Here is a 22,981-nt window from a genome sequence, read left to right as displayed (position 1 = left end):
GAATTATGCAGAGATCTACTCGAAAATTCATCCTGTAGATTGAGAAATAACCAGTATGTGACTGATACTGATCCCATCAGGCATTTAGGTGCTGCTCAGAGTATGCGGCGTTGCTCCTCCCCTGCTGAAAGATTTGCTGTGATTTGCAAAGGACAATCCTACATAACGAAATGACCACAAAAAATGTTTTTCTGATGCATGGTACAGTTTTAAGGTGTACTCCTGGAACAGATTACTGAAAGGTACTGTATGTCTAACTCCCACTGAAAACATCAATTGTTTGGCTTTTAACTTCTGTTTAAAAAAAAATCAGTCTGCAGCTTCTGTGCTTCCACTCCTTACTCCAAGATGGTTTGCACAGTTATATCCACAGAAAACTGTGTTGCTATTCAGTTTCATCTGATGCTGTGTTGCCCTCTGCATAGATGTTACTCAAGACTGAGTCTTCATTTCTGTTGGCTTACCTGCAGCCCTTCTCTGACTGCCTCCAGCAGGTATGGGATGATGGAGTAGTTCCACAAGTCAGTAAACCAAACTCTTGAACCATCTACATCTATTGGACAAGAGAGGAAGAGCCGTGGACCTGAAAAAGGGACATTCAGATATTATACTCAAATAATTGTGACATGAATCAAAAGAGGATCAAACGACAATTTCCAGTTCTTTAGAGAAAGAAGGCAAGTACTGAAGAACAAACGTAGCAATCTGGTGAAGTGCTCTTTCTTCAGAGGTCAAAAATCCCCTGCAACAACTCAAAAGACTAAAGCTTTCAAGGCAAAACCAGTTAGCTGCATTTCATAACAAGTTTTGGCATCAGTGACTTAAGAGGTCTGTCAAAATGGGCAAAAAGAGTTCGAAAACTTCTTGTACCATTTGTCTGAGAATATGCTACTGTCCAAAAGCAGTGTTTTTAAGAGAACATTTTACCCCATGTAGTACAAAGAAATATACCAGGCATATTATACTTCATGCACGAGGAAATACACATGTTGATGTATGTCTGCAAATGCAACCCCTGACAGACTGGGCAGAACACTTACCAATAGTAACATCGGAGGAGCTGTGGGCCTCCAAGAACTTGTTCAAATGTTGCCAGACCTTAGGAATCCAATCAATAATTTTAACCAGCTCTGCATTTCTCATTCTGCTGCTGATTTCTGTTTCAATCAATTTTCTTCTCAGGAAACGGCCAAGAAAGCCCTTGACTGGCTCAGTGTGGTTAGCACATAGCACCCATCTGTGACACAACAGGAAAAATGTCCATCATTATTCTTTAGTGCTACAGAACAAAACTATTCTGGGTGACATTTTTCGTATCATTTCTGGATTATTATCATGATCAAAATAGCCTATCCCAATCATCTTTACTCTTACCAAAAATTATTTTCAAATGATGAATTCATGAGATGAAATACTTGTGCTCTGCTTCATCTCACGTCTCATTCAGTATCTGCTTTGCCTATTGTCATATTTCAACCTTCTTAAGAGGATCAAATATCTTAAAAATTCCTTGGAAAAGTCAAGGTTTTATCAATGTCAGTTATTTTAATAATAGAAGATGCTGTGCTGGGGGACATGGTCTAGTGGGAAATATTGGTGGTAGACGGATGGTTGGACTGGATGATCTCAAAGATCTTTTGCAACCTTGGTGATTCTGTGACAACATAAAGCTACATGTTGGGGCAGCAGATACTAGAGAATGGTATTTCTCTCCTATTTCAGCTGAGAAGAACAACCTCAGATGACTCAGCAGCCATTACTACTCTGTGAGCCTCAGACAGAAATGAGAAACATAAATAAACAGTACCTGAAATTATGGTGAAGTTGAAGATTCGGTGTTGAGGAGGTGGCTTGGTTCATTGTGCCAATAATATACGGACTGTTAATAGAAACAAACAAACAAAAACTACATCAAACTTGTAAACTAAGTAAGTAAATGTAGGGAAATCTTAACTTTAAAAGGGTTACTCAAACCTTTTTTGTGTGAGTCAAAGAAAACTTTGTACTTACAACCAGATTCTCAATACCTTATGAGCACATCAAATTCTGACGGCAAAATTGAAGTTTTGGAGCAGCCTCTTCCACCAAAAATGGCTTTTAGTACTTAAGATGTATTGCATTAAATGAATGCAAATCACTCAACCCCTCTATTATTTTTAAATTATCGATTACAGAAGAACTGATTATTTAATGAAGAGAGTATCTGTGAAGTGCTGTCCATAATATGGATGGTCTGGCCATCTCAGCCCTCTTTACCACATCAACCTAGACTTCCTTTTTCAGGACATAGTTAGGAAATGTCGTTCTTGGATGTGGCATGTGTTCTAAGATCTGCTTACCATTTGTGGTACTTGCAATTTAGAAGTCCGTTGAAGATCTCTCCTAGGGAGCTAACATGATGCAAGTTGTCCAAAATGATTACAAGAGGCATATCTACAGCATTATTTTCACTATTACACTGGTCTGCTAGGTTGGACAGGTATTGGCGGAGTTCCTGCATGGCACACATTGAAAACAAAGAACAAAAAAACCCAGAGATTTCATCATATGTCTTGAAAAAAAACAGTTAAGATAAATTAGCTAGTGATCTTGCCAAGAAATCTAAAGAAGGAGACCACTGTCTCTTGCACGCTGAGGAAGCAGAAAAATCTGGTTTTCCTTCTCTTACTTAGGTTACACTGAACATCCAGAGATATGTATGAGATAAGGACCTAGAGGGTTAAGATTCTGTCTTTTCATTTAATTTTTTTTTTCTTGTCTCATTTGTGCTGTCCTAATATGACATTTGGAAGACTGAAAAACATTTTTCTTTTTCAGGAATGTACTGTAATCTCTACACACCAAGCAAGAGAGGCACTTTCATTCCAGCTAGGTTTGTTCTCTGGTCTTGCAACCATGCTTATACCAAAACAAACCAGACCAAATCAATCTGGTATAAAGTACTCCCCAATAGAGACCAAATTTAGATACCTTCAGTAAGAATGATGAGCTCAGAGTACTACAACAGGGTGACTGGGTGCGGCTGAAATGCTCTCACCATCCTTAGAGCGCTAACTGCACAGCGCATCTCAAATGGAACCAGTGGCCCACAACCGCACTCTCAACCATCCCTTTTCCCCCAGCAAGATTTGCCTAAGGCCATCAAACATGCTGCTTTTTTTATTGTAATTATTTTTTAGCCTAGACATTCACTGAAGGTACACTTGGCAAAACCCAAAGCACATAAAAACAGAGACATGCCTTAGGAGCTCAGGAATGCGTCTGGACAACAGTAACTACAGAGACAACATATGCAGATTACCACTGCTGATACCTGTAGCTGCAGGAATTCTGGCAGCCTGGAGATGCATTCTGTGTTTTTTGAGAAAAATGTTCACTTGCAATAGGGACTTCTTAAGTTGCTAAGAATTTGATGCAGGCGTTTAATGTCCACAGCAACCCTCAGGCCACCTGAAAATCCTAGCACCTCTCAGTGTTCAAATACACACCTGGAAGCCTGCTATTGCACGCCCATCACCGGGTGAACCCACAGTTCTGAAAACCTTAAATGCTGCTCCTTTGGGATAATGGTACTGCACAAGCAGTGATTTCTGTGTTCTCACCTTGCTGGACTTATGGTCCACGTTGAAGGTTGCAATAATTCCGTCAGCCAGCTCCCTGCCCTCCCGCAGGACCATATACTCAGAGAGCCGGTTTGCTAGGTATGTTTTACCAGTGCCACTGGGGCCAGACAAGATAATCCTCCGGTGTTCCAGCAGGAGAGAGACGTAGCGCTGCAGGATGGGCTTTGGGATCAGTGATTCAAACACCAGGCAGTCCAAGCTGTTTTCACAGACACCTGCAACGGAAAGAGATGCGGCATCTGTAGGAATTCCTATTTTGCATCCAGGTTACCTGCATTGTTCTAAGCTTTTTGTTGTTGTTGATCCAACCTGACCAAGCGAGTTATTATTTCAGAGGGAAATCCCTTCCTTGCTCTGCTATCACGACAGGGAACAGCCCACATAAAAACGTGCAGAAGTGAGCTGTGAGCTTCACCTGGATTTTCCTTCAGCTGTCCCAGTTCTCAAAGCACTCTGCTGCGTCTCATTGTGTCCTCGGAGGGAAGATTTAGGCTGGATGTCAGGGGGAAGTTCTTTACCAGGTGAGTGGTGAGGTGCTGGAACAGGCTGCCCGGAGAGGCTGTGGATGCCCCATCCCTGGAGGTGTTCAAGGCCAGGTTGGATGGGGCCCTGGGCAGCCTGGTCTGGTATTAGATATGGAGGTTGGTGGCCCTGCCTGCAGCAGAGGGGTTGGAACTTGGTGATCCTTGGGGTCCCTTCAAGCCATTCTATGATTCTATGAAATTTTGCCATGCAACGATTTCCAGGCTACATCTTTCACACGTGAGCCATCTGTTTTAGACTATTTTGTCATGCGCAGCACACATTCCTCCAGAATTTACCTGTTTACTTTTGAATCACTAAACAAAAAAAAAGCAGCTATCATCAACTCCCCCTGATTTCCCAAACACTTCTAATTAAACTCCTTCTCTGTCTGCTGATAGCTATCTCTTCTAACATAAAATTTCTACTGATAAGCATTTATGCCATGTCAGCAATCACTTTAGGCAGAATTGGCTCAGACAAAACACACAGTGCTTCAAAATAAACAGAAGAAAGGGAAGTTGGCAGATCAGACAGAGAAATGTTTGCACCTCGATGGTTACATGGAATATTAAATATTTATATAGGCAGCTTTGTACCTTGAAGGTGTATGTGAGTAACTGGTTTCCCATAAATTGATTAAATACATTCATATCTTATTGAAAAATGTTACCATGTACGAACCTCTAACGTTCAAGTCAAGCCACTGCAAGTTAAGCGTAAGACAAGACTGCAACTTCATAGGTATGGCAGTCATTGAGCAGTATTTCACTTGAAGTTAATACTCTTGGACAATGCAGCCTACGTAAGCAGAATATTTGGGGCTCTCAGCAAACTCAGATATCTCATGACTTATTTTGCCTCCCTGACTGCTGATTTTTAACACAAGGAAATGATTTTTTGCAATAATATTCAGAAATGGAAACACTTCTGAATGTGCAGTCAGACTTCAAAGTTGAGCTGTAGTGTTTGGCAGCATTCACAAGTACTGTGAGCAAGCTGATAGACTGCAGTGACTGGGGACTTTTCCTCAACTCCAAGTCCATCCGATAGTTTTCGTACAAAAAAGGCCTCTGAGAATTTCAGTGTCACAGGACATTAAATTCTCATCAGCATAATATGCTCAATCACATTGATGAGAACTTTGAAAACAATACATTTTGAAAAACTTGCTTTCAATGATCCAGAGTTAAATATATTATGAATTCCACGTTCTTTCCCTGTTGGCTCTGAAGGAGGGACTATCAGGTGAGATGAATCAAGCAAGTTAAATTGTCCTTTTTACTCCGCATTAAGGAAATGCCAAGTAGGTCTGTTACAAACAGCTGACTGAAATTCTGTAGCTTTATTGATTTCAAAGCATACTTGCTGCTGAAGCGATTCCACTGCATTGCCTGTGATGTGATGTGCTCTACAGTACAACTTCAGGCACCAATTTAAAAGGTCTGGAGAAAGCTGCTAAGTGTGTAGAATTATTCCTATTGTTACAGACTGAAGATCTACTAATTTTATAGTCTCCAAGTGCTGCCTTAATCAAATGAAAACAGAACGGTGAGTAATTAAAAGGAAAGGCAATAAAAACTTTTCTACTCCTCTGCATTTCCTGACACAGTATGCTTTGATAAAACCATAATTACTGACAACTACAATGGACTGATCAAACATCATTACCTTTGATGGTAACTGAAATAGTATTGTTTTCTCCAACCAGATAGCCACAGGGCAACAGCTCAGGTGTCTCAGCACTATTCGTGCGTTTGATCTCTCCAATGCTGTAACCCAGAACACTGTCTGAATTCAGCCCCAGCTGACTCACTGGATCCACGTGAATGATGTACTCCTATGGTGAAAAAAGAAGGGGAAAGTCTACAAGACATTGAAATTGCTGTGCCTGTAGGGTCTATGCCATGACAATAATCACCCTGAGTTAAATACTACTTGATGCTGTCCAAAGCCAGTTTAAAATAACAAGCTAATCCTCAAACATAAAGCACAGAGAATAGGCAAGTAACTGCTATGAAGCTAACATGTGAGGAAACTATGGAAAATAAAGTTAGCAGACTTGTCTCAAGTTATGTACCACCTCTTTGTACAACTCAGCACTGCTTGGACATACACCCAAACTCACAGCAGTACATACATCTGAGCCTCCATACAGATCTCCTGTTGTGAAATACTGTGTGAATACTAATTGGAGACTTGAAGCAGAGAGCAGATGTTACTTACTGACCTTAAACAACCGTCTAACAACGCCATCCAGAACATCCCATTTGGTCTTCCCACTCACTCCAATGCAGCCTATGAGGAAGGAGCGAGGCCTTGAATCCTAAATGCAAACAAACATGGATTTATTTAGATAACAAATAAATCTTTACGGTGTCAGTCAAGTCTGTTTAAGATTAAAATCTTGGTGTAGTTGTGTTGCTTCCTTTGCTTCCTTACCTCACAGTAAAATCTGAATACCATACAAAATTCTTCTTTTCCCTATAAGTTTCTCACAGTGTTGGAGACTCAAATCTAGGGAATGCTTCAGTAGAACCCAGTGATAAGTTAAAGGTGTTTATTAATAAATCCACAAACAACTCCAAAATCCCTGAGAAGATTACAGCTTATCAAAAAGCATGTGGGAAAATTCTAGGCAGACATTCACAACATGCGTTTGTCCATGATTTCACAATCCAAAATGTAGCACTTCCAAGATTTATCTGATTTACTTCTAGAAATGCTGCCACGTGCATAGAAACATAGTGACATTCTAGGTATATCTGTAATGTGTGCTTTACATTCAGTATATTATAGCATTTCGCTTCTGATTTCTACAGCAGATAAAGAAAATAGAATGTACTTCATTTTTTTATTCCTTCATAGCTGCACTCACTGTGAAACATTCACTGAAGAAAAACTATTTCTGTCATAAGGCTCCAAGTTCAGCTAAAATGTCAAGAATCATTTCCACTACTAACAGTGCACTCAGTGGAGTCCAAGAGAATTAGCAACACTGTTTTACTGTTAATGTGCTTGCCCAGAGCTGTAATTTACTGATGGAAAATTGGTATTTAATAGAAAGATCAGCTGAGCTGACTTTGTTTCTGCTCATTCAAATGTTTGTCCTCTCTTACAAATGATATCAAATTATTTCATAATTTATGAAACATGCACAAGTGCATACACCTTATGCACTTCGACAAGTGCTCAATGCGAGGCAGTAATGTCACTGCAGTACATTTGTGCATGAATACTCACATGAAGTGGGCTGCAATTTGACAAAATTTGTAAACATATTACAAATATATTGTAACATAAGATTTTTTACATTACTTGAGAATGAAGAACATCTAAAAGACAGCAGATTCAAAATGTGATAGATGTAGCAAAGAGGACAACTTGAACCAGATATTGGATCTAACAAGTTCTTGTGGCCTATCGTTGCTTCTAGCATTTCACTGCAACTTCCTCTAGATCATCTCCATTATTAGCTCATTTTTTATTTAATCTTAAATAATACAAAAGCCCAAGAGCTTTGTGCAGCTTTTAACATATCAGTCTTAAATATACACCATCCCAATGTGCAGATTAGCCTGCTAACTCCCTGAAGCTGAAAAACTGACCTGTTTTTCAAAGATCCTGAAAAGCTTAACTTGTAACATTATCAGCTCCACCACTGACACAAAGCCTAGCAAGCCTGGATTACTAACACTGGTTCACAGCCAGTGCCGATGGTACCAATGAGAAACTGTAAAATAGAAAGCCACTGCAGATGAGACACGAGACAACCTGAACTAGTATTTTTGGCTTTCAGCATTTCTACAGAAGTGAGAGCTCAAGTGCTTTGTCTACCACTACTAATACTCCAGTAAACTATTTCGTTAAGAAAATATATATTTATTTTAAGTTTTTCACATTTTAAAAGTATTTTTCAATAGAAGCCTCCAAACCAGATAATAACATAGCACAGAATTCAAAGACAAAGTCACTTGTATGTCAAAGCTTGGGACAAAATACAACTTACCTCCTTCCATTTCATTTCATCCTGAAAGCTGACAACTATTTTGACATGTCTGCCTCCTTCCTTGCGGGCAGAGCCATCACCAGTGTCATCTAACAGCATGTCTGTGAAGAGAAAACATGAAAAGCTTCATAGCTGTATCTTAACAATGAAAGCTATTCTGCTTTATGTTACTACCACAGTCGAACACAACATATCTGAGCTTCTCGTGCCTGGAGGTAAAAGATGAGAACCAGGTTCACTGACTTCCTTTCTAAATATCAAGATCACTCTTAAAAAAAGATGGTCATTGAAAAGTCTTAGTCAATTACTCTGTATTTTCCTTCCTACAAAATATCCCCCATTCAATGGTTCTGAACGCAACTCTCAGCAGCTGAGGTCATAATTGGACAACTCCAGTATAGGGCGTAGCAAATCTACGATGACATTTTAAAAGAAGGCTTTTTGCCAGCTCCTGACATATTTCCACACCATAGCTGTTTATAATCTTCATGCTTTCATTTTTCCACAGCTACCCAAACCAAACTTTCCAAGAGCAGGATAAAACCTGCCCGCCATCTTTCTCATTAAACTCACCGAGACTAGACGACTCCGTGAGGTTCAAACTGTGTTGAGAGAGACCCACTGAATGCCTTGGAGAGGAAGAAATGGAAGCCTGAGACTGAGCCCTGCTGCAGCTGCCGTGGTTTTCAGATTTCAGTCGATCATTTTCTGCTTTTAACTTCTCGATTTCACTCTTGAAAAGGCAAATCAGTAGTTAGAAGGCATGGTGAAAACACTCTTAAAAAAGAGCTGGATAAGCAACTTCAGAAGATATAGTAGTTTAGTAGGAATGTCATTTTCACATTATTTTAATTTACTGTAACACATTAATGATTTTAATTAGTATAACATCCCTTCCATAAAACTTTTCTAAGTGTTTTACCAAACACAAATATGTGGGAATTCAATAAGCACTGAGGTGCAGCTACTTTAAGGCAGATGGCTTGGGAATTTTTTAAAGAGGCCAATGGAATGGTTTCCCCATAGCCTTCTAGGGTTAGAACAGATAAGTGCTGCAGCGTTCAGGGAGGGAGAAATCATGAGCTCAAGCTTTTTTATGAAGGTCTAAAGTTTACCACCATTACAAAACTAAACACTATTTTTAATGTGCATTCAAGAACTTCACATTTACCTTCCTTCAGATATTTATTGCGTGGTGGGACGGGCAGCTTTTAACACATCAACATACACTGTGATATTTGAGGTGGTCATTTCCTACCTGCATTCTGTTCATTGCCTCCCGAAGCTGGTCGAGCTGATGAGCAGAGCTAAGGGCTTCTAGACGAATGTCAGTCAACTTCATCTCCTTGTCTCTTAGTTCATTGCGTAACTGCATGACTGTTTCAGCTTCACTGTCTGTGCATTCAGAAATACTGGGAAAGAATGAAAAGCAGACATGAACTGTAACACGTGTAACTTTTTAGGTGATGCCTCACCAGCACTTAGTAATAAAAGAGGGAAAAAACCACCACTTTTCATTCCACAGGGAGCATTTGGGCTCATTTCATTAGTGATACCATAAACCAGATGGTAAATAGGTCATGGAAACATAAGAGACCAACAAAATTTCATTCTTGGTAGTTGCCAGGAAAGAACTATCTTAAAGGCAAAATCTAAGTAAATGAAGGAGGTGCAGGTGCAAGTAGTAGCAGCAGTTGGATGAAGATTGATGATTTTATAGAAAGATTTAAAGCCCACCAGGTGTAAGCTTTAAATGTTTCCTGAAATATTCTGGAGGGCTTTGGAACTCTACACCTATTCAAGCATGATAAATTCCCATTTGCTTTAAAGCACTCATGCTCAAAACATTTTTGGTGGCATTTTAATTCCCTCTTCCCACCAAAAAAAAAAAATCAGAACAAATCCAGATGAGTAACATTGCAGCACATTCATAAGTGAATCTATACAACGATGAACTACACAGCTGCATGCTTTGAGGGATGTTTTTCTTACAATGTGTCTCCTTAAATCAGGTTAATGAGGGACGTTTTCTCCACCAGAAAGCTGGTATGCTGAAATACACAGGTTTTCCTTTTGCTCTCCTTGTCTTGTGTTTAGGCTTTTTGCTTTCTTTTCAACATGAGAAGTACGCATAGTGCATTTTGATTGAGGATGGAAGGGACCATCATTTAACAATCTTCTGGCCTCAGAGTTCTAAAGCCCAATTTGCCATAGTCACGAGAAACTCAACGAATTAGATTCAAGAGAATGGAGAAGCTTTAAAAAAAATTCACGGGGAATTATCTTCTGATATTGGCATTTCATCGCTATCATTCGACTGGAAACTACTGATATTTTCTTTCATCTCTTCATGTGAAAGCAGCAGGCAAAACTTCAAGCCTGCATACTTAAGTACACTGGAACAGAAATCAGGCTGAAGTTTTCTATGGCATCTACAAGGCTGCAAGGCTATTTGAAATGTTTTACAATACGGCCTCTTATAACTTTCTGTATTTGTTTCTCCTGCCCAAGGAGAAATTACCGATAGAAGACACACAAAATCTATTTTATAAAGTTCTCTAAGATCACTGTAAATGCAAGTTTAGACTCACAAACAGCTCAGGGTGGCCATTTTAAACTTTATTTCACAGGTAGCCCAAATGAACCATCACGAATGCCTGTGACCTTCCTGACTGTAAAGTTGGCTAAACTACAGAACAGAAGTCCAGACTTCAAAATCAACACTTCATTCACATACAGACACAGACAGGAGAGCATGGTTTGGTGATACTGATGAGCCTTTATTGATTGATTGATGTAAATATCTTGCTACCACCAAAAGGAGCAGATCTCTGTCTCACTCCTCTTCTTGCCAGCTGTGCTGTGCTGCTGTCATGCCCCTGTGCTTACACCAGCTCTGATGCTCAACTGAGTCTGATCACTCCACTGAGCTGATCCAACTCAGCAACCTGGGGAAAAACTGTTCACATTTCCATTAAACTACTTTTCACATAATTTAGCTTGTTCCATTAGCTTAGTGGAATTGTTTGATGAGCGGAAGAACCAGTGTAAGGGAAGGAGCAGGTGGGGGATGATGTGGGGGTTTCTGCCCAACAGAAACAAGCTGTTAAGTGTTCAGCCATATCAGTAAACCATGCCATTTGATCTTCAGTAAGGTCTTGCCTTTATTTGAATTTGTCAGTTTAAATGGGGACTCCATCACTGCAGATTATTATAAAATGTGTTGCCTTTAGCCAAGAGAGAAAACAAAATCCCGGACTTGGCCTGGTTGTATCATTAGCAGCCAGAGATCCAATTAGTTCTGCACTCCAAGGTCACTATTCATACTATTCATACTCAGTATGTTTTGCAGAGGAAGCTCCCCAGTGAAATATCTATCCCACAGTAAAGATGCAATGATTTTTAGCTTCCTGGATGCTAATGCAAAGGTATGAAGTTGGAAGTCAGCTCACATGTCTTTAATTCCCCAAATATATAAATTAAACTCTTCCATCTTTCCCTGTGTTCTCCTTAGGGTACAGGACACTCAAAATAAATACCAGTTAAAATGTTTGCTCTTTGCTCATTGTTTTGACATTATGACATGGTTAAGGACTTTATCAAATCCACTTAGCCAAACACAGCCCCTTCTCTGGGAGATAAACCAAGTATTGCTCAGGAGTAGGGCCAACCAATAGGAGCAGACCAGCACACATGTACAAGACTACCCTGCTTGACCCTCTATAGCTTCCACTGTGGTCTGGTTTTAGCAGTGCACATAGCCAAAAAGCTGTCAAACTCTCGTAGTCCTTTCACAGATTTGTAGATTCCCATTCAGAGGAATCAACAGGATGGGATGTTTTAAGATACACTTTGCCATTGTTTGTTCTAGAAAGCAGCCTAGAGATGTCCCACAGAACTAGCATATAAACGCTGGACCTATCAAAAGCATGATTTTGCTCTTTTCCTCTAACTGCATACTAAGATGCTTTCCACCCATTTTTCCATTTAAAAAATAAAAATAGAAATCACTTACAGAGAATTGGAATGAGAAGCTCTCAGCAATGGTGTAGAAACAGTAGAATTATGGTGTGGCAGCTTTGGCGATGAAGGCAATGAAGAATCTGTCATCTCCTCAATATCTGAATGAGAAGATGCTGATTTGGGAGATTTCTTTTTACCAAAAGCTTGCTTGAAGGAGCTGCGTAACTGAAATACAAGACCACAGCAGTAGACACACCATGAAGAATGCATCCACACAAAAAGCCACAGACTGAAACTCCAACATGCAAATATTCCAAACAATAAAGCCATACTCACAAATTTTAACAGCTCTAAAAGGGAATCAAAAAGCTTTTTTCCTTAACTACTTTATGAGATTAATAAGGTCAATAGGGCTGGACATCAGTGCTTCCTATTTTTAATTTTTTACAGCAAATCATGTTCAGTGAAATGAGCAACGGTGTAACAACTTGCAGCTATAATATAATGTGGCTCAGACAAGGTTAATGATGCTGAAATGGTTAGTCATGTAAATGGATGGGTTAGCTTTGTATCTCATAGTTTAAAGTAGGTCTTCCTTACCTCATTGACCTGCCGGAAGAAGCACAAGCAAGAGGAAGTGGGGGGAAGGAAAAAAGACAAGTTTTAACAGAGAAAGCCTGTAATAAGGAAAGCTTTGGACTTCTAAGACAAACATGACCAATAATCAATACAGTATAAGAGCTACTTTAAAACTGGAACCTTGTATTTTCTAAAAACAGGTTTTTCAAACAACATACAGTCATTTTTGCATCACTTGAAGAAGATATTTGATCCAGGCCTCTTTAGCTACTTCAGCTGTATTTTCTCCTTGGCTCAGATGAAACGTTCGACGTAACAGCTACTTTCATATTTTGCATTTCCTTTCAGGAACAGGTATTCCACCAAGTGAAAATATTGAAAATACCAAATCTACACACCTGCAAATAATTTTTTTTTTTGAATGTGTCTACCATTTACCAAACAATATAAAGAATTAATCTAAGGCTATCTCAAAATCATACGTTGTGAACAGTGTTGTAAGTTATTTTTGCATTAGACAAAGACTAGGGAGAAATGTTGAAAATCTCCTTTCAGCCCTGAGTGGACAGCCATGTTGTTTCCATATGTAACAAAAGGTTCTTGGTAGAGAACAACATCAATGTTTGTGAAATTAACTAAGTGCAAGGCAGACCGCTATTCTCTGGATTAATGTTCAATCTTCGTTTTGCACCAATGTATTCACATTTAACACAATGAAAGCACTGTCCTGTCATCTTCATAATGTTTCCTTAAACTTCTTTAAATAGTTCTGGGTCAAATGAGAACTGTAGGCTGATATAGAGACCTACTACATTACAGTGACAAAGAACAGAAGCTAAAGTAAAAATTTCAGAAGTTTTTACCTTATCTAAGGCTTAATGGTTACAGCAGGCTTGTCACAAAAAACTAAAAGAGTTGCCAACAACTTGAAGACCCAGCAATTTGCTCCTTCTATAATTAATGCATAACCCTGCACAAGCAGATGACATTGCTTCCCTTTAACCAGTGCTTTCGAGGAGGGCAGCAATACTACAGTTACGGAGGAGCTAACAAGATATTCAAATGAAACAATTGTGAGAAATAAAAATAAGAGCCTGCTCAAGAAGTACTTTCTTTAAGTATCGGAGGTTTCATAAATATTTCCAAGGAGACACTGTACAAATATATATCAAGATTCTCCCAACTCAAGCCGCATTTTGTAGCTCTAAAGAAAAGATCCCCAAAGATCCAGGGAGATCTAAATTCAGTGGGAGGAAAGGGATGGAATGATTCACTGGCTAGTATGGGATCTAGGGACTTTAGTCCAAACTACATTCAGACTAGGTCACTAAGGCAGTTTATGATCTAATTCAAAATGGAGCTTAATATATTGTACCTTTCCTCCAGTACATGGTACCTTGTACACAGTACAAGATGAGCAAAGAAGGAAAAATGGGAAATGAAAGGTAAGTAATGCAAAATCCTGAATAATGTATGTTTATCACAGTAATTTCTTAAATTTTGGTATTTTTTTGTGTAGAACTGCACACTAACATTCCAGATAGAGCTCTCAAAGTGTCTAACATGTTTACTTAACAGAAGAAAGGCCTACAAGGCAAAAAGAAAAAAAATAACAAATCTCTCATTGTGGACTTGTTCTATTTTAATGACAAACGTGAAGCTTTCCCTGAGGGGTTGGGCACTGTTCTACTTCTAGCCAGACTGATTTTTGACATCTCTTTCTACTTTAGGACCGGCCTTTTGGCTGTTAACATAAAATTCAATCCTACACAAAGTCAACACAAGCATATACATCACTTACAACTCAATTAAGTCTTCTAAAGGGTATTTACACAGGATTTAAACAGCACCTCGTTCTTGTGCTGACCTGCTGCATGTGGGGAGGGAGGAGCTGAGCAGCTAGACTTCACCATGCATGTTCCGACAGTTCTATATAAACCACACACGATCCATTAGCATACACTCACCCAGTTCTTCCTCTTCTTTTTCTTTGAATCACTCTCTATGTTGCTTCCCACGCTGGAGTGGCTGGTAGCACTGTTAATGCTGGAGACACTATCTGAAGAGTGCTGCCTTCGGATCCGCAGGTCTGTGGGTTGAGCAGCTCCAGTTCCTGCACATCAATGGAGGAGGTGTTCAATATGACATTCTGTATTAATCATTTAATCTCAAATGAAGAGTTTGAGAGGAAAAAAGCACTTCACCAATCACCAACCCTAGCTGAGGTTCTGTTTATTTCAACGCAGTGCTCCTCATGCTTATTTCTCATGAAGAGATCAAAATCTCAGACCCAAACCTCTCAAATACCTCCTTCAGCATTTCATCCCACTGTAAATGATTGGGATAAGTAACAGAAGTCAGATACAACAAGACTGCATTCAAACTTCATATTGGAGAAAATTACAGGAAACACCAAAGAAAATAAAAGTGTTTGACTGTTCTGAAATGGAGTTCTTTGGTGTTTCACGTGAGCATTTAGATGGGTGAGTCACTGAACACTTACAGTAAATTCAGTGAGCTCACACTCAAATTCTAACACACTCACTTATTTCTGTAGAATTTACCACACTGTTTGCACAGATATCCATTCCAAATCCCCACACTATATAAAATCAAGGAACTGGAGTGCACAGTCATGAGACACACACAAGATCTCTGACAGGTAGAGCTGCATGCATCAAATATTACCAAAAGTACTCAAATCCCACAAGTACTGCACAGTCATGATATGCAGTGCTTGCTTCTCACCTTTGCAGTTGAGCTCAGGTGTGTTGATGACTCCATTAATTGCAGCCTGGGCAGCAGCATTTTGTTTCTTCAGTAGTTCAATAGTCTTCCTTAGCTCATTCAGTTCAGAGTCCTTAGAAAAGGAAACAGTGGTGATATGTCAGAAAATGCAGATGGTACCTAGCTGCACCAGCTTTCAGTCCAAGCACTGGGATTTGACAGAATTTTTGTAATATGTATGTCCAATGAAAGAAAAATGAAGTTTGGTATACACCTGGGGAAGCACATCCTCAAGAGGACACAACACAGCCTTATTATTTTAATACAATAGATATACATGCTCTGTAGTAGAGGAACAATGTATATCCACATATATATCCAAGAAAACACTCTGCACTTCTTTTGGACACAAGTATGAATGCACAGGGAAGAAATGTATTTAATCTGCAAAGCCTTTGACACTATCTCCCATTGTATTCTCCTGGAGAAGCTGGCAGCCTCTGGCTTGGACAGGTACACTCTTTGCTGGGTAAAAAACTGGCTGGAGGGCCAGGCCCTGAGAGTGGAGTGAACAGAGTTTAGATGTTGTACAGAGGGACATGGTTCAGTAGGAAATACTGGTGATAGGTGGACAGTTGGACTGGATGATCTTGGAGGTCCTTTCCAACCTTGGTGATTCTATGATTCTGTGATTGTACTTCTACACTTGCCTTTTGTTCAGCTGTCATGGTGAGGCTCTGCAGTCTGATCGTCATGTTCCCCAGACTCTGCTCAAATGCTGCCACAAGGTGGGCCTGAAAATTAAATGACACAGAAGCACTTGGTTCTCTCCCAAACAATATTTGTGCAGGTATTTGAACACATTGCCTAGTGCATTTCACTGTTTGTCGAAACGATGATACAGAGAAAATAGCAGTGAGTCAAAGGGCTGATATGTATTGTGGAAACATCTACCAGGATACACCAGGAGGCTTTCAGAGACATTTTAGGGAATGAGCCTTGTCACCTGGATATATTCCATGCCAAACAGGCATGGAAAGCCCTCCTTGGTTATTGAGCTGCATCTCAAAGCAACTGCAAGCAATGACATGAAGGACCTCCTACCACAAAAAGCAGGGAGTAGAAAAGATGCAGAACAACCCATGGTTCTAAACATCTCTTGCTGTTAATTTTTCAACTCAGACTTTTTCAACTCTGACTCTTCACGTGGGCTGTTACATTAGCTATGTACAAGGCTCTTACATAGCCCTGTATAAGGCTACTTAGGGATGCATGCACCCTCAGAATTAATGCAACTCTTGCCACAGAACATATTACAAGAAGTTTAAATCTTTTTCCTGGAGAGTACAAAAACCAAACCAAAACAAACAAACAAACAAAAACACTTAACCCAGAAAACCCACAAACACATAATTTTTAGGAGAATAACCTAAAAAGTTTTCAAAACACAGCAATAAATAGAATATAAACCGAGTCCTACAATATAAACCAAGTTCTACAAAGGCAGATCAGGCATTTCCTCCTATTAGAGGAGGATTAATATTTTCTGTGCCAATATTTTCCCCATGCATTCAGAATTTACACAATAGAAAACCAGAACTGGAATTTGAAATGGAAAATTAAAGGTTAGAGAATACATTTGCTTCAGAGAATTTTCAGGATTCTCTTGAATGCTACTAATTTTTAATTGAAAAGTGAAGATTTATGTCATCTGTACTAAACCAAATATGAGAACTCCAAAAATCTGCAGGAACATGCTGTAAGAAGCTCCAGAGACCAAGGATATGGCTGGTTGTAATTTAACTCTTCTGAAGCATCAAAGCATTGACACTAATGTAGGTTCAAGAATCATGTTACAGAAGTGAAATACAGTGAAAGAATGTAAATCACGAGATGCTTTAAGTAAAGGTGTTAAAAGTGAAATTAAGCGTGCTTTTGGGGTGAAACAGGTAAAGCTGGAAAATGCACCACCTTCATTTTCTAACGATTTATGAAGTATCTGCAGACAAACAAGGCAACTGAGTGCTGCTGAAGGACAGAAAATTGCCTATTTTTGCTGCCAGATGTTGGTAGCAATGTATAAAACTCCCATTGTCTTGAATTGTAATTAGATCTAAAAGTTTCCTAAAATGTTTTCAGTTTTAATATCTGCAAAAGCAAAAAACAAAAAGCAAAGGAAAAGTATTTTTCAAAAACAATTCTAAATCACGTCATAAAAATGCTGTCACACACTGATATGCTAACTGAAGTTCCCAAGAGAACCAGACTAGAGATAGCTAGGCCACCACTGATAAGCAAACAGATCAGATATCTGAAAACACTGCTAACACTAGGAGATAGCAGGCTTCACACAAAACAGCAGTGGACTACTTCAAGTCAAGGACACTGATATTTCCATGTTAACGCTTTTCTATACTAGTTATCAAGCTCTATCCCTAGATATTCACCATATTGAAATCATGGAATGCATGAAAATTAGTACTTTTAGGTTTCTAAGTTGTGTGTTTAATAGAAAACACAGGAGGTTGGTTAAAACTGTAGTACTCTTCTATATAACCTATCTAACAGGTCACGCTTACTAGTCAGTGCCCAGTCCAAGTCAATCCACTTTTCCTTGTAAAGGAGAGCCAGTAATTATTCTGCACAATTAACTCTATCAGTGTCATTCTTAAAACAAGGAGATCTGTCTTAAGGTGGAAAGATGCTGGAAGTTATGGAGGCAGAGAGGCTCACTGTGCTGTGCTGCAGAACAGAGACAGCACTACTGAGCTCTTGCAGCTAGTCTGCAAGCTGCTCCATCAGCTGATGCTCTGCAACACACTCAGTGGTCTCTCCAATACTTGGGGGCACCTGACTTGCCACGAAGGTTCAAGCTGCTGAATATTATCCAGAACTTCATGGTGCTTGGCCAACCCACTGAGCTGGGTTGGAGCTCAATGTTCTCCAAGGTCCCTTTCAATCTAAGCCACTCTATGATTCTATAATGTGATTCTATGAATTACCCTCTGTTCTTTTCACATGAAGCACGCAAAACCCAGTGTTAACTGCATTAGGAATTGAAAATGACTGAGAAGTAAAATAAAGGAGGAGTAGATTGAGAAGATGGAAAGCTTGATAAATGGGAACTATGTTTCCAGTGCCATGGTAAGGCATTATTATTACTGTACACATAGATATGCACATGTTGAAATAACTGACCATAGGCATAGCTCAATGTAAGTCTCATTAGCCACAATATTCTACAAGTACCACAACAAATATTTCATTTTTCAATCCAAAATCTACCTAAAACAAAAAAACTGTCTCAAATCTTTCCCAGCAGAAATGGACATTGGCTCAAACAGATATATATGGCACAGCCCTGCACAGAGCCATGCCAGACTTGGTCATCATCAGCACACGGCTGACTTATCCGAAATAATAGCTCTCACATTCACACTGCAAACAAACACGAACAGTACAGTAACACAGGGATGTGCAACTCTCATTCCCATCAGCCTCTATGAAAATAAGCAGATCTGAGGCTGTGAGAAAATAGCAAGAAGTAAGCGGAACCATTGCTACATGTGTTTGAAAATGTAAACATTTGTTTAAAAAGCAGACTGCAAAGTTTCTGTTGGGAGAGCAGAGAAGGGTGGGGGCTGTGTGAAATGCTGATACTCGTCCAAACACTGCAAGAGTTTAAAAAAAAAGAGAGAAGCAAACAGGGTTACATGGATTAACAAACAGCACATGTAAGGGAATCTTGCCAAGTTTAGTATTCAAAGAGGTGATGGACACCAATGTCCTCCTCAGTAGCACGTGTGCTTACGTTTATCTATTCCCACAACTGAGGATGTCAGTATGATCCAAGCTGATGACTGCTCATCTGCAGCTTGTTTACCCTAGAACTGCTTATTTTTGCAGCAAGCTTCTGTTTTTTAGATTACTTGTATCTGTGACTGCAGAAGAGAACACACAAATAAACTTGCTCAGGGTCATGCATAGCATTGCCTCAACACTTCCTGGCTTCAACTCTTTTTTCTCCAAGTGTAAACACCAAATTCCAGACGTACTGCCTGCACCGACAAAAATCAGGTATGTTCAGTCTTCGGGCAACTGTAAATTAATTCTCACAGCCCCTTATGCCACTATTACCTATCACTCTATTTATGGAATAGGAAAACATAATGCTTTGCAATCCGAGTTTCTATTCCATTTTTATTCCTGCCAGTTTCAGCCATTTGTATCTCATCCCACTCAAATATCAAAACAAGGCACTACTTACAAAATAACAAACAAAAGAGCCAGTCTTCAATGACTCTCTCAATATCTGAAGAAGCAGTTTTTATCAGACTTTTAAAGCAAAGCAAACACTGTAATTCAGTATATAAAGGAAGGCATAAGGTAACTCAGTAGGACTGAGCGTGTTATTTTTCATAAGGACCCACATATGCATGCAGTTATTTTTTAAAATACATAGGTAATACAAACTGAATATTATTCACATTTCTTTTGTTCTGTTGTTATTGTTGTTGTTTTTTTTTATTATTTACAAAAACTGCAGTGGTAATTGGTGCATTAAATGCATTCCCTGTTAAGAGTTTATCCTTTGAGTTGTACTCACATTTGCAGTCAGCTGAGTTGTCAGAGCTGATACCTTCTCTTGGGATGCATCCAACTCTCTTCGTAGCTTGCGAATCTGTGTTATTTTAAGAGATCTCTTTACTGCACTGTGATGTGGAGCAGTAGAACAGTAAGACAGAAAACGAGGTGTCTTGACAGATTATTTATGCCTGTCAAACACAAACTGCTCTTACCTCTGATTGGCACTTCTCTTCAGGCTACAAAACAAAACCGGAGGAAAATATGTAAGAACATTACAATGGAAACAGTACAAAAATCTTAACTACTATTATCATTATTATTAATATGATTTTCAAAAACTCAAGTGGTAACTTCTTATTTAGGATTTTCACATCCATACTCCATCTTAGATTACTTGCTTGGGATAAAGAAAGCAGGCTGCTTGTATAGCACCTCCTCCTGCACAAAGGAATTTGCCTCTACTTCCTGATTCGTAAGCCAGCACACCGTTGAGTCTGAGCCATGAAAGGCTGAAGTCCTGGCTCAGTGCAAAAGGAATTCCATGAGGTTCAGAAGAGACAGGACTGTCACAGGCCATGGGAGATCCTTAGCAATTCCCTAACTCACACGCTCAGCCCTCTATGGGATGGTGGTCATGCTTTTGCATCCACAGCGATCTGAAGAAAATTACTACCACTTGGTGCTCTCTAGGCACTGTGGTGATGAAAAATTGAGGACACACAACTAGTTATCTGAGTATGTAAAGTGGATGTATTGACCATCCACTGTGGTCTGCATGACAAAATTTTGGCTACTGTGGCTTGTTTCTAACCAAAGCAATCAGCAAGGAAGAGGACACAGTAAAAAGTCACACACTCTACTGCTTTTACGTAAACATGTCCAGTACCAGCCACTGTGAAAATTATATTCATCAAACCACACTATTAAGAACGATTCAGGCTAGGACAGAAAGCACACGAACCAGAATCATAAGCAGTAGCTGCTGACTACTTTCCTTGTGGCTCTTGTGGCTACAAGGAAAGGTCTGTTTTCCATCCTTCCAATCCATTATCTGTTTTGGCTCCACACAGGCCTTGCTTGAGGCAAGGTTCATAATGGAAGGCAATATTTTGAAATGATTATCAAGGCCTTAAGGCCACGTCACACATGTTCTTTGCTTATCAGTGAAACAGATAAAAGAAATAACACTATGCTGGCTGAATAACTTCACAAACAATTATGTATGGTCTTCCAAGAGCAAGCCCTTCCCTGTTTCCACCAGGTGTCACTTTGGCTTGTTTCAGCTGTGGAAATGTGCTTACTGTAGAGTTGCATCATACTTACATAATGATTTGAAAGGAAAGATTCTGTTTAATGCACATATATTTACGAAGTAATTATCTATCATTCATTTCTTTAAAAGAATCCAATTTTTAGAAACCTCCTAAATTGTGATCATAGTCTGCCAGGAATGCACGATCCAGCTTTAATCTATCTCGCTTGGATACCAAGGGCACCGAACCAATTATTCAAACTTCTTCAGCAGTAAAATACAAAGCTAGAATGACTTGAAGTACCCAAGTTTGAATTAAGTTCAAGGCTCCTTAATTCTGCTGAGGTCTTTAGCAGCAAAATCTATTCAGCAGAGTTGTAAAGCACTGACTCAAACAATGAACTGCTGCTTTTACAGGATTATCATCTCTGTTTAATGAGGATGCTGCTAAATATCTACAGGTATCTTTATGAAGACCAACATTTCTCTCATAGCTAGCATTCCTCTTCCTTGAGTGACAATAGCAACAGGAACAAAAAGACTAGTTATTTTCCCACTGTGATTAATATAGCAAAACAATTAATTCCATTATACTCACTGTCGAATAAATAGATGATGTACTGGACACCAAAGAGAGAGAAGAACCATGCACTGGAGGAAAGAAAATAAACAAACTGAATAAAGTGACCACACGGTGGTCGCCACAGATCATCTATTACCAGCTATTTGCATACCGAAAAAATACCTCCATCATTACCCATCATAAACTTAATTACGTTACTGCACAACGTTCGGCTGGAAGAAGAGATGGCCAGGTATCCAATTTGGTAAAGCTGTTTTAACAGTTGAATACTACAAGTTTTCTTGGAGAAAGAGGTGCCATTGCCAGGATTAAAAAGAAAAGTTTCAATAGAGGTTTATTTAGAAAGAAGCATTTCTCTCGACAGCCTCATCTTAAGACTCAGGAGAAAGAGATAACTGTAAAGCAGGAGAGATTACAGAAGTAAGCCTAACTGCTTCATCTTTGGCATTACTGAGACTGGGGGGAAGCTGTTTTCTTTAAGCAGTCCGAACACAGAGCAGGATAAAGATGGCCTGAGAGGAACATGATGCCCAGCTCCAGGATGCAAGCATACGCTCCAGAAGGTTTGGAGCACTTCCATCAGAAATCACTACAGTGCGATGTCAGCACTGAAACAGCTCTGTCTGTTTGTGATCTAAACACTTCTTCTTGAGTACACTGTTCAGAACAACTACCTGAAGCTATTATCTGAGCTACTGGAACATGCACAATTACCTTTCCTTTTCTTTTTTTTTTAAGAAACAAAAGTACTGAAATCTTCATTCAAACTTCAGATAACTTCACACCAATCAGGCGAAATCTCTTTTTCTTTCATCTAGATACTCCAGAAAAAAAAAAACAAAACAACTAACCAACCAAAACTGAGAAAAGCTGCCATTGTGCTCTAATTACCTACTGAAATTCTCCTACGCTCAAAATAAATGGGTGCTGTTTTCACACTGACATTATATCCTAAGGCGAGGCTGGAAAGAGAAGTGAACAAAGTCTAAGTTGGCTTCTGGAGGAATTTAATACAATTAAAAGAAAAAACACATAACAATGCAAAAAATACCCTCATATCCATTTGCTCTTTCTGGTTAATAATGTTTTCAATTAAAATGATCTTTACAGTGAGATATAAAGGACTGCACTGCAGT

At 39.3% G+C, this 22,981-nt stretch overlaps 1 protein-coding gene across 6 annotated transcripts in view; it reads right to left on the bottom strand.

Annotated features, from left to right (window-relative positions):
• Positions 1-22,981, bottom strand: part of NAV2 (neuron navigator 2) — a 189,774-nt gene that overhangs the window by 8,384 nt on the left and 158,409 nt on the right. For all 6 annotated transcript variants that reach the window (XM_052695681.1, XM_052695682.1, XM_052695683.1 and 3 more), the window contains 17 exons: positions 21,861-21,913; positions 20,223-20,246; positions 20,030-20,104; positions 16,134-16,217; positions 15,445-15,556; positions 14,664-14,809; positions 12,170-12,342; positions 9,413-9,566; positions 8,728-8,887; positions 8,155-8,255; positions 6,376-6,471; positions 5,817-5,985; positions 3,603-3,838; positions 2,340-2,494; positions 1,808-1,879; positions 1,041-1,237; positions 465-583 (listed from right to left, as the gene is read on the bottom strand). In XM_052695681.1, coding sequence (XP_052551641.1) covers positions 465-583; positions 1,041-1,237; positions 1,808-1,879; positions 2,340-2,494; positions 3,603-3,838; positions 5,817-5,985; positions 6,376-6,471; positions 8,155-8,255; positions 8,728-8,887; positions 9,413-9,566; positions 12,170-12,342; positions 14,664-14,809; positions 15,445-15,556; positions 16,134-16,217; positions 20,030-20,104; positions 20,223-20,246; positions 21,861-21,913 — 2,126 coding nt within the window. The remainder of the gene's footprint in view (positions 1-464; positions 584-1,040; positions 1,238-1,807; positions 1,880-2,339; positions 2,495-3,602; positions 3,839-5,816; positions 5,986-6,375; positions 6,472-8,154; positions 8,256-8,727; positions 8,888-9,412; positions 9,567-12,169; positions 12,343-14,663; positions 14,810-15,444; positions 15,557-16,133; positions 16,218-20,029; positions 20,105-20,222; positions 20,247-21,860; positions 21,914-22,981) is intronic.

This window comes from Tympanuchus pallidicinctus, unplaced genomic scaffold (genome assembly GCF_026119805.1).
Source record: "Tympanuchus pallidicinctus isolate F22 unplaced genomic scaffold, pur_lepc_1.0 scaffold3, whole genome shotgun sequence".
Classification (NCBI taxonomy): Eukaryota; Metazoa; Chordata; class Aves; order Galliformes; family Phasianidae; genus Tympanuchus; species Tympanuchus pallidicinctus.
The sequence above is the reverse complement of the archived record's forward strand: the minus strand, read 5'-3'. Positions and strand labels throughout refer to the sequence as shown.